Genomic DNA, 12,557 nt, shown 5'->3' on the forward strand with positions numbered 1-12,557 from the left:
TCAGAGCAAAATGGCGTCCTTGGAAGTTCTTTGATTCTTTCTTACTGCTTGCTGACAGATTTGCCAACTCTACAGTATAAGAAGTCACCTTCCTGAGGCCCTGGGTTTGATTCTTCAGCATCACATAAACAGAAAAAGCCAGAAGTGGTGCTATAGCTCAAGTGGTAGAGTGCTAGCCCTGAGCTCAAGAGCTGAGGAACAGTGCCCAGGCCCAGAGTTCAGGCCCCACTACCGACAAAAAAAGAAAAAAAGAAAGGAAAAGAAAAGAAGTCACCTTCCTATCCTTTCCCAACTATCCCTGTTCTGTTCATCCCATCCCATCTATGATGCACCCCTAACTTGGAATGCTTGACATACCTTAAATTTAAAGCATGTACTTTGGCACTTGGGCATGCTATCGGAGTGAATGTGCATAGGTTCTTGCTAAGTGTATGGGGCTTGGGTGCCCAACATACCTTGGTCTGAGCCTTGGCTCTAGTGCACCGTGACCCTAGTTTCTCTCTCTTGAAGGAATGTAGAAGGATTCAGTGCTTATGCATAGTATAGTAGCCCCGGGCAAGGGATGTAAGCTCATGAGCCCAGCCATGGCTTGAATCTTGCTCCGGTGCTCTACTGTGAAATCTTTGGAAAGTTACTCATCTTTAAGTTATTCCATCTATTTATCGGTAGGCTATGGAATAATAATAGTACTTCATTTCCTTCAATAAACAGCTGAGCATCTGCTCTACACCAGGTACTATTATAGATACTGGCGGTCACAAAGTGACCACGGCCCAGATGTGCCCTTGTGACATTTGTGCCCCTAGAGTGTGCTCAACTCAGGGTATTTAAAAGAGTGTCTGGCACTTGGCAAGCATTCAGCCACTTATCTGTTGGTGTTTATATTGCACCACTATCCACACTATTAACTAAAGAACTATAGGCCAGACCCACCCAGCATCATGAAGAGAGAAAGAATCCTAAAGAGATATCCAGAGACCTGGGTTCTGGTCCCTCCCCCTATGACTCATTTCTTTCTGACTTCTAGTGGGTTGGTTAATCTCATTAAAATATAGCTACTCCTCTACAAAATAAGAAAGATCAACTAAATGGACTTTTGAAGCCCATCCCTATCTAAGCGTTGGGACCTCTTATAGCAGACATGAACAAAGTAAAGCAGAGCAAGGCGACCTGGCCTCTAAAACGGGAAAGAATCTGCTCTGACCAATGAAAAGAGGGGACATTTAGGAAGAGACATATACCATGGATTTAGATCCACTGTCTGATATATTTGTATTTACTATTTGTATTACTATTTGTATTTTTAGTGTATGTGTGTAGGACTCTAGATCTATGGTTTGGTGTATCACACACAAAAATACACACACAAAACACATGTAAGAAAAAATGTTTCCAATTAGAGGTGATTGTAGCCATGTATCTTATTTCCTGTGATGCTTTGCTGATTACAAAGCATTCTACACCCAATTTTCTGATTTGAAGATGCAGACAATTATGAAGTGGCAGCAGCAAGGGCTTCATCTACTCAACAAATACTTACTAAGCACAGACTACATGCCAAGCATTGAGTGGCTGGCTCACCTGTACTTAATATGGTTGTGGTCCAGAAATAGTTGAATTAGCAGACTTTCCCCATCCATGGGCAGAGAGCAAGTACTTCTACCCATTCATTCAGGCAAGGATTTATGGGAAGAAAAGCTGTATCACAGATAATGCACCAGATAATAAAGATACCAGATAAGAAATTAACAAAGAAACTTAAACCTAGCTATAACCCAGTGTTATTAGAGATACAGTAAGGGAAGAGCAGAGATAATAAAGAGCTTAGAAAGTATAGAGGAGGAATAATTAAGTCAGATGGCATGGGATTAAAGGTTAGAAGAATTTCATCTCAGCTGGGTCATGAACTATAAAAATCAGGGTGTAATGGGGGGCCGGAAAGTAACATGAGGAAGCAGGGAGCAGACCTCAAAATGTTCACAGGCATGGAGGATGAATCTGAAAAGCAAGTTTGCGTGTTTACTCATTTATAAAGCCTTGAATGTCCAGCTAAGTCTTTGGAGTTTTATTTATTCAAGTTTTTATTTTAATTAAAATTAGATTCCTCTGTTCCTTTAAGACGCACCCCTCTTTAATTGCAATGGTAGTGAGGCGTGGGCTTGTGCTTTCTTGACAGTATATCAAGAGTTTGACCACCTCTTGGAGGAACAGTCACCCATTGAGTCCTACATCGAGTGGTTGGACACCATGGTGGACCGATGCGTTGTGAAGGTAGGTGAGTGGGAATGGAAGGGGCAGCTTTGGGTCCTGCAGCCCATCCCTGGTCTTTGGGAGCCCCCCAGCTGATGCAGGTGCCCCACAGTGAACTGGCTGGTGTTTTTTAGCAGCCCAGGGATCCAAGGGTGAGCCTGGTTCCAGCCCTGGGAGATCAAGGTGGGCCAGGACATAGAACTGTCTCCTGTCCAATTCATCGGGGTCAGCATTTCCTTTAAAGACTGTGTACATTCAGCCTTTTAAAGTGTGTCTTTGTTGCTGAAATCAAAAAAGTCAAAACCATTTCCTTACAGTCTTAAAGACCCATAAATCTGCCTGGTACTTAGTCAGTCAGTCAGTCATGGGCTTCAACTCAGGGCTTGGACACTGTCCCTGACCTCTTTTGCTCAAGGTTAGTGTTCTACCATTTTGAGCCACAACTCCACTTCCAGTTTTCTGGTGGTGAATTGGCAATAAGTACCTCACAGACTTTCCTGCCCAGGCTGGCTTTGCACCTCAATCCTAGGATCTCAGCTTCCTGAGTAGCTAGGATTACAGGCGTGAGCCACCAGCACCAGCTTTTTCCTATTATTTTTCAGGGACATTAATAAATGGAAGATCAAGTCAACTACTATTTTGTTTAAAAAAATCATTCGCTCTGTTTGTAGGTAGCTGCCAAGAGACAAGGGTCCCTGAAGAAAGTCGCCCAGCAGTTCCTCTTGATGTGGTCCTGTTTTGGTACAAGGGTGATCCGGGACATGACCTTGCATAGTGCCCCCAGCTTTGGTAAGGCCCCTCCAGTCCTCCCTACCTGTTCTCTGGGCTCCATAGTGTCATCCCCAGTCTTACTTGCTGTCTCTGAGGCCACAGAGAACCAGTGTATAATGCATCTGTTCCGGGAGGGATACTGTTAGGACGTGGAGAGAGAAAGACGGAATTACACACTCAAGGTGAGGTAGCGAAGTATTCCCACCTGAAAATGAGCTCCATACCCAGAAATGTGACCTATATTTTAAAAGGAGTCAGTAGCTGTGAGCCTATCACTAGACATAGGCCTGTCACTAGATGTACCCTACAGACTCTGCTTCTATAGGGCCATTGTGCAGAATTCTATCGCTGTGGACATCTCAAGACAGCATGGGAGGATGCCACCGAGTTTAGACATGTGCAAATGGACCAAAGAGCACTCATTAGTGGTTTTCTCCCCTCATTTTCCAAAATTGACATTTGCCTTTTCTTAAAAAAACAACAAAAAATGTTCTCTAGCCTGATCTCTCTAGAAGAGAGTCTTCTGTTGTTTTGTGAGTCCTGGAACTTGAACTCAGGGCCTGGGTGCCATCCCTGAGCTTCTTTGTTTTTGTTTTTGTTTTTTTTGGATCCGGTCGTGGGGCCTGAACTCTGGGCCTAGGCGCTGTCCCTCAGTTCTTCAGCTCAAGGCTAGCACTCTACCACTTGAGCCACAGCGCCACTTCTGGCTTTTTTCTTTTTTCTTATGTGATGCTGAGGAATCAAACCCAGGGCCTTGAGCATGCAAGGCAAGTGCTCTACCACTGAGCCACCTTCCCAGCCCTCCCTGAGCTTTAGTTCAAGGTTAGTGTGCTATATACTTGAGCCACAGTTCCACTTCTAGATTTTTCTGTGATTAATTGGAGATAAAAGTCTCTCAGACTTTCCTGTCTAGTCTGGCTTTGAACCATAATCCTCAGATCTCAGCTTCCTGAGTAGCTAGGAATAAGCATGGGCCACCAGTGCCTTGGCTTTAGAAGAGGGTTTTTTGTTGTGTTTAGGCCGGAAGGCGCATTTTCCCCATTATCTCACTATCCTTGAGACTTTCACTGCAACTCCCCACCTAACTTCTTTCGAATGTAACAGGGCTGACAATGTCTACCCAGTCTCTGCAGGCAGAAATCCAAACCACTAACCTGGTGAGAATGCGATCCTCCCTGTGAGGACATGGTTTTCTGCTTTTCAGCAGAGAGAAGGAAGTGTGTGTGTTGACTCCAGGTCACCATCAGCCAAGTGAGGTGTGGGGCCCTGAAGGCATTCACTGGACATTTGAAGTCCCAGCACTTGGCCCCCATGTCTGAGGCATTTCAGCAAAGTGCTGTTGATCAATTTTCTGGCTAATTGTTTCAACTGTCTATTTTACTTTGCAAGTGGAGATGTGGTTATTATCTCCAATTAATCTAATCTGCCTTAGGTTTAATTTGACACTTTTCCATTAAGTTTTTTTTAATGGTATTCTGCCATACAATGAAGTGACAGTACAGTGAAACCCCAAAGCCCTAGGTTTTCTCAATTTTCCTGTCATTGAAAGCCTGTGTTTACTCAGTCTGAGATGCATTTTGCAGTGGAATTCTTTCATCTCAGCCCTGAAAGGTCTCTGAGCCTTCCTGTGCCCTGGCTACAGATGGGAATTCTCTTTGAACGGAGCGTGGAAATGTTCTGGTGACTGCTACCTGTGCAGTGCCATCAAGGATGGCTTTTGATGATTTCCAGTTCAACACAGTTAGTGTTAGCACATGTTACCTCTAAGTTCTGGAAAGATCATTCCTACATAACTGCTTTCACTTAAATGAATGGTTGAAAAAAAAAATCTCAAAGATCTCAAAAATCTTCAAAATCAAGGATACACACAAACACACATGCCCACCAAGTTACTCTTCATTTTGCTGATATAAACTAAGCATTTGACAAACAACCTCCCACTAGACAAGGAAAGCAATTTGCTTCATATTACTTCGGGCAATTCATTTTTGCAGAGCTAACAGTCAAAGGGGGGTGGTGGGGGGTGGAAGGAAGTTTGGATAGTAGAACAATGAGAGTTTTTTGCCTGGGTTGAATTTATGACCGAGAAACTTGGTTCCACCGCATGGACTTAACTCTTTTGGAAATACACACCATTTTAGGGTATACTGCCAACTCAGACAAATGGCAAGAAACAAAAACAAACAAATAAACAAGAAAAGGAGAGCTATCAATTCGATTTCAGTTTTATGATAGTTTTCAACCTTGAATGGGTTGAAATAATACCTGTCTCCAAGTCCATTTGGCAAACTCTCTGAAATGGCCCAGCTCATCGGACTCATTGTTGGGTTTTGCAGCTTGGGGTGATAGACAAGTTGAAAGAATTTGCAGCAAACAAAAGCCCAGCTCCCCCTTTCTCCCTGTATATGTCAAAGACCCAGTTGGTGGCTGTGTTTGGGTCATGTGCTCCCTGTATGAAAACAGCTAATTAGGAAAGAGAGCCCTCTGTTCTAGCCCCCTCCCCCAGCCGCAAGGGCTGGCTCTGGGCTCCATATATCTTATAACTCCCACATGGCCCTCCGCCGGGTGAATGGCGTGGAGCCTCTGTGCCAGCATGGCGGGCTGACCATCACCATGATGTGTGAAAGACCATGAGGAGACCAGGGGCAGATTCGACCCCCTCTTCCCAGAACAGCCCCTTTTGAAGGTAGTTGACTCCTTCCTTCCCCTTAATTCCTTTTCGCTAGTGGCTCCCTAGTTCCTTTTCATTCAAAGAGCCTATACTGTGAACTAAAAGTAGCCAGACTTCCGTTCTTTGCTGTAAGCAGTGGCTTCTAGCAAATGTAGTCAGCAAAAGGTAGCAGGGAGTGGACTCTCAGTCTGGAGAGAGCTGAGTGAATGGAAGTTTCTATTTAAAAACACAAACCACATTTGCTGTTGATAGCTTTGATTTCAGTTCATAGGCTGCCTGGGTCATACCCCTTCATTCAGGATGTTTTGTTTTTTTTTAAATCAAATGTCCATTGATTTCACTGTTAGGAACATCTGGAAGGGAACATTTGTTCCTGCAAGGACTTCAGTGTAAAACCCTTTGGGAAACAACCCCAGCATGACAGCTGAGGGGGCACGGCTGCACATCGCTTCTAGGGTTCATTTTTTTCTGCATGCTTTGTTTTCTGGCTTAGTATCAAAGCTCACCCACTTGGGCAGGGCCTAGGTGGCCTTCTAGAATGCTTTTCTGTACACAGATGTCCTGACCTGGTTCTCTATTATGCAGAACCAGCTAAACTGCAGGGCCTTTCTGTTTACAATGTCACTCAGGGCCTCACCAAACACCAAGAGGCAGGAACTGCTTTCCTTGTATTCAGGAGAGGAAGCAGAGACCCATAGAGGCGAGGAGAGGCGGCACAGAGTGTCGTGGGTACTCCTTCTGTTCTACTACCCTACCTCTTCTGCCTTTCTTTGGCTGAATAACAACTATAACAACACTTAGAAAGTGCCTCATAGACTTTGGACATAATATCAGGCGCCTTTTCCTTTACTCCTGCTATCTACCACGAGTCCCTTTCTATCCTCCATATGTTAGATGAGGATGTAAAGTTGGAACTTGAAGGACTTGCTTAAGATTAGACACACTAATGAGACAAGAAAGGCTAATGACTATTATTATAACAAATATGTAGCAAGCACATACTATCATTTGATTCTCATGATCATGTTACCTTTGCAAAGCAGGTAAAAATAGGTATAAAAAGGAGCTTGGAGAATATTCTTCCCCAGGGTCAAGGTGGCAAGTGGCAGAACTCTGTTTTAAAATCCTGACCACAAAATCTACACTTAATTACCACAATTACTCTGGTCTCATATGGAGACAAATTTTTTATTCACATTAGTGGTTTTAAATATATGGCTTAGCATTTTAAGCTGAAAAGCAATGAGGAAAAAGAGCAATAGATTGCCACAAGCAATAACGGATGCCAGAAGACAATGGAGTAATGTCTTTGAAGTGTTGAGAATAAAAACTGTCAACTATAATTCAAGAATGAAGACAACAGAAAGACATAGTTATACAAAGACTAAGAAAATTTAGCACCCACAGGTCTTCATTTAAAAAAAAAAAGAACTATTAAAGGATACATTTCAGCAAGAAGAACAATAAAGTGACAGACAGGTCTGCTACGTAAGTAACAATGATTCTGTTATTGTTGCTGTGTAAGAAATTACTGCAAAGCTGAGTGGAATACAGCCATTATTTGATTATCTTAGTGGATTCTGTGGGTTAGGATCACATGGGCTCATGTGAGACTGTCCCAATGGTGAAGGAACCAGTGTCAGATATGGTCTAACTTCTTTTATACTCTGTTGGTCCAACCAGTAGTCACAGGCCTACCAAGATTTAAAGGGGTTACACAGATAACCCCCTCCCCAATTTTCAATGAAAGGCATATAAAGGACTTTGGGGGCCTGGTTTTCATATGAGAAAAATATGTGAAATATGTAAATAACTAATTGACTTCTGATTGTAATCTTCAAATGGATCATTATGTGTGTTTTAAGAAGGTAAAACCAATTTGTAGGGGGAATAAAGCTAACAGTAATTGAAAGAGAATGTTCAAGGAAAAGTTAATGTCAAGGTCTTTGCTTTATGTAATACTCAATCGTTTTAGACTGTGTTGGGAACTTTTGTATTTTTATTATTTGATAACTTAAGTGATCATCACTAAGAGAATAGAGTTATACTTTATAAAGGAAAACATAGAAGAATATGAAAAATTAAGCAGTGGCAAGAAGGATTGGAAGTATAGAAAATAAATGGGTAAATAAAAAACTCAAAATATAATGGCAGCTAAAATATATAATGGCAGCAAAAATTAATAATCACAGTAAATGAAAAAAACTCTTCCCTCAAGAAACACTAGATAAAAATATTTTTACAGGTACATTTTCTTAGACTTAAAAGAAACATAATTCTTAGTTTTTGAAAAGAAACATGAAAATGTGAAAAGTTAGGATCTAAGAGAATAATAATGAAGAATGAAAGCAATCATTCTTGCCTCTTTCTTTATGTAACTAGTCTCAATTTCAATATTGACAAGAACAGAGAGGAACAAAACTGTGACTGAACCATATGTTTTTTTGATGGATGAAAGTTTCTAAGTAAAATGCTAGCAATGTTTTAAAATAAAAGACAGTGCTAACTTTTAAAAATCATGATCAACAGGGGCTGGGAAGGTGGCTCAGTGGTAAAGCGCTTGCCTTGCATGCCTGAGGCCCTGGGTTCCATTCCTCAGCACTACATAAGCAAAAAGAGAAAAGCTGGAAGTGGCGCTGTGGCTCAAGTGGTAGAGCGCTAGCTTTGAGCTGAAGAGCTGAGGGACAGTGCCCAGGCCCAGAGTTCAGGTCCCACGACTGGACCCAAAAAACAAACAAACAAAAAAAACAAAAATCATGATCAACAGGTCTATGCTAAAAAATTCAAATATGATTCAAGATCTGAAAAGCTGCTAATTGACATAGTAAATTAATAAAGGAAAATATGATCATCTCTCTAGATACAGAAGAAAAGTATTTGATTGCCATTTAGCTCTTAAGTATGATTTTTTTTTTTGGTCGGTTGCTGGGCTTGAACTCTGGGCTTGGGCGCTAGTCCTGTGCTCTTCAGCTCAAGGTGAGCGCTCTACCGCTTGAGCCACAGCACCACTTCCGGTTTTCTAGTGGTTTATTGGAGAGATTCTCATGGACTTTCCTGCCCAAGCTGGCTTTGAACCGCGATCCTCAGATCTCAGCTAGGATTACAGGCGTAAGCCACCGGCACCTGGCTCTTAAGTATAATTTTTAAGAAAACTCTTGGCAAACTAGGAATAGAAGAGGATTTGTGTAGTATTAAAGAATATCCAAAACTCTGCAATATGCATCATATTAAATGGTGAAATTTTAGGATGTATCCCATTTAAGTCATGAAAAAACAGAAATTCCTTTTAATACTATTTAATAAATAAACAGGCACTAGAGATCTTAACCAATCAATAAGAAAACACAAAATTGTCTATGCATAGATGATTGTCTATTTATGATTGCTCATAAAGGAAAGATAATTTACAAGCTAGATTCACAATAACCAGTCAGAATAGCAACTTAGACTAAAAGATATCAAGAAATAATTCTATCAAAAATTATTTTAAGATCTTCAGGGAGGAAAATTAAAGGCAATTTAATACTTCATGCTCATGTTTGGAAAAAATTCGACCTCAAAAAGATGTTAATTCTCTTCATGTTAACTTATAAATTCAATGGAATGTCAGCCTAAATTTTAGGATTCTTTTTCTCTTTGATTTTGATAATCTCTTAAAATACATATGGAAAAGCCAAAGTAAACTAGTAAACACATTATAGATGTAACAAAGAGCAAGGTATAGGAGTTGCTTACTGGCAGGCAAGTTTATTATTCAGTAATCAGTGTGGCACTCTAGCAGTGATGGGCAAGGTTAATCACCCCTACTCTGCTAGCTCATTTCCTTGTTATTCTCGATTTCCAAATAATGTGCCCATTCTGCTATTGCTCAATTTCTCATTTGCAACTTAAGTTTTCTCCTTGTACCAATTCAGTTCGTGGGACTGCAACTATCCTAGGGATGACAACATTCAGATTTTAAATTTCTGCCTAGCAAGTATATCATAAATAAAGCTAAAATATAAAAGCCACAGTTATGGAGAATGGATTTTACAACACATATGAGTATCAAAGGGTTAAAATACAGGATACACAATAAACCAAATACCATCAATGACTGGGGTATTTTTAAGACTGTAACTCCAATGACTGGGAGTATGGCGAAAGTGATAGAGCACCTGCCTAGCCAACACAGAGATCTGAGTTTGAATCCCAGTATCACCAAAGGGGGGTGATACTGGGAGAAAAATGAGAAATTAATAAGAGTAAACAATAACAGCTCACAAAAGAGGAATTCTGAATGGACAGAAATTGTACAAAAAGATGAGTGATTAGAGTAAATTAGGATGACAGTATTCGATATACTTCCAACTGTCAAGCATTTAATGTTATACAATACTGGTAAAAGCATCAACCACTTTGGTGAGCAATTTGGCACTATCTTCGTAAGACAAAAGATATAAGTTCCCTTGGACCCATCAACTATAGTTTTAATCCTAGACCCAAGGAAACAGATTCTTTTTAAATATTCATTGCAGCCACTTTCAAATGGCTCCTTGTGCCTACAACCTATATTTTGTAAACAGGAGAATGAATAAAATGTGATCTATTCAGTGAGTGTCTATTAAACTAGAGCTAAACTATGAGTCTATATAGGTGGATCTAAAACACATCAAGATGCCAAAAGCAAGTTTCAGAATGCTGGATAAACTATTATGCCATTTCCATCCAGTTAGAAAACAATGCCATATATTATTTGTGGTTCTATAAATAACTGTGGTGAGAATATAAAATGCATGTGACCAATCAATTACAAATTCAGGACAATGATTACTCAGGGTGGACTTAGGGGTTAAGGAAGACAGCACAGGATGGTTTCATCATTTCAATTAAAATATCTGATTGAAATGAAGTGGCATGTTAAGATTTTATAAAGCTAGATGGCAAGTGTAGAGATGTTCATTTTAAAATTCTCTACTTCTCCATAAATGTTCAAAAATTTTCATAGGAAGAAGTACATTGTTAGATGCTGTAAAACCCAGCCAACTAGATTACCATATCACAACAGGAAAAGTCCCTGTAGTCTTTATCCTGATCTCTTTTTGCTTCACAGGATCTAATGATCACAGGCTCTGTAACTTTTTAGGAAAGTTTTTTCAAACCCCTGAACCTTCACTTAGCCAGTTTTATTAACTGAAAATGATAATACCTTCTTCATAATACTGCTGGAAAATTCAAAGAACTTCACCCAGTACATGTGGTAGAGTTAGTCAATACTTGCTCATTTGACTCACACCTCTGACAAATGTTCACTGAGCTTCTACTGGTGTCTGGCACTGCTTATTAGAGAGCAGGGGACAAGGCAGATAAAAATCCCTGCATGTGGAGAGTACAGTCTGGTGGAGGAAGGCATACAATAAAAACTTTTTTAAATGTTAAATGCATAGTTTGATAGATGGTAACAATGCTAAAGACAGAAATAAAGCAGAGAATGATGGCTTCTTTCTCTCTCTCCCTTCTCTCCCCCCCCCTCTTTCTCTCTCACCAATCTTTCTGTATCTCCCTTTTATTTTCCTTTCTTCTACTTGGCACTGCCCCTGTGGCCATGACACGCTGGCACAGAGCTACTTATTGCCCAATAACCTTAGTGATGGATTTCCATTCACTAAGGACACTAGCTGCTGTGAAGTCAGGGCCTCAATACACAGCACAATGGCCAACAGGTGACAATAGCTCTGTAAGCACTTGTTCAAAGGCTGATTGCAAATGAGGGGATAAGGTTGAGTATGTAGACAATTTCCAAGATATCTGCCTATACTAATTAGCCTCAAGCTATTTTTTTAATCTTCTAGGGTGTTCTGTTCTTATTTAGCATTTCATAGTTGTTTCTTTCTATCCATGTTGCTTATAACCACACCCCTAGCAAATGATTTCTTTGTCATGGATACCTTTTCTTTTTAAGTACTTACTGCTGTCTTTTGACTTCTTTGATGCTACATTTTGTGGTTCTTGGAATAGTAGCCATCGCTGCCATTTACCAAGCCTCTACAATGTCCTTTTCCTCACTGTCCTTCTTCTGCAATGTTGGCGTCATCCCTCCAGGTGGGGACCATTTGATTGCATAATAGCTGCGAGGAAGGTCAGGAACAGTCTTCGGCTCAAAGCCTGGTCATGCCACTTAACAACTCAGTGACTTTGACCAGTGACATGGCCTCTCTAAGCCCCAATTTCTTCCTTTGTCAAAGAAGATCCTTGTTAGTTCACAAGTTATGATGAGGATTAAAAGCAATAATAAACCTACAGTGGCTAACAGAGTGAGAGCAGAGAGCAGAGGCTAAAACAATATCATTTTATTTTTGACATTTCAAAGGATGAGAGAGGGAGAAGAGATGAGAAGAATAGGAATAGAAATATCCTCCCTTTAAGATGAGTGCCAGAGATATAAGACTTTAAAGGCACAGAAACTAGCATGCAAGAAAATCTTTAAAATGAGAAATGTACTCATTACCTTACTTATGTAACTGTCAGTAACCCCCCTGTACATCACCTTATAATAAAATTTAAATTAAAAAGAAAAATAAAAATGACCATTCACATCCCCTTGTCTGAAATTACCCTATGTTGAAAATGAAAAGTAGTGCATGAAAATACAGAATCTTTCCAGTTCAATATGTTTTCCAAGGACCATGTGCTAAAGAAGTCTCAGAAACAATTTGGGAAATAACTCAGTTACTGCAAGTATAAAATCTCAATTTTACTCCCTGAATTGTGTCAGGCACATTGGTAGCTGCTGATGAATGAGGATTAAAAACAATAATGAATCTATAATGGCTTATAGAGTGATCGCAGAGAGAAAAGGCTCAATAAGTATTATTTTATTTTTGAC

The 12,557-nt window shown here is 40.3% G+C and overlaps 1 protein-coding gene across 2 annotated transcripts in view; it reads left to right on the top strand.

Annotated features, from left to right (window-relative positions):
• The window catches only part of Rfx4 (regulatory factor X, 4 (influences HLA class II expression)), a 142,557-nt gene that overhangs the window by 104,250 nt on the left and 25,750 nt on the right, over positions 1 to 12,557 (top strand). For both annotated transcript variants that reach the window (XM_013019412.1, XM_013019421.1), the window contains 2 exons: positions 2,177 to 2,271; positions 2,922 to 3,039. In XM_013019412.1, coding sequence (XP_012874866.1) covers positions 2,177 to 2,271; positions 2,922 to 3,039 — 213 coding nt within the window. The remainder of the gene's footprint in view (positions 1 to 2,176; positions 2,272 to 2,921; positions 3,040 to 12,557) is intronic.

The sequence above is a fragment of the Dipodomys ordii genome, unplaced genomic scaffold, assembly GCF_000151885.1.
Source record: "Dipodomys ordii isolate 6190 unplaced genomic scaffold, Dord_2.0 Scaffold3, whole genome shotgun sequence".
NCBI lineage: Eukaryota > Metazoa > Chordata > Mammalia > Rodentia > Heteromyidae > Dipodomys > Dipodomys ordii.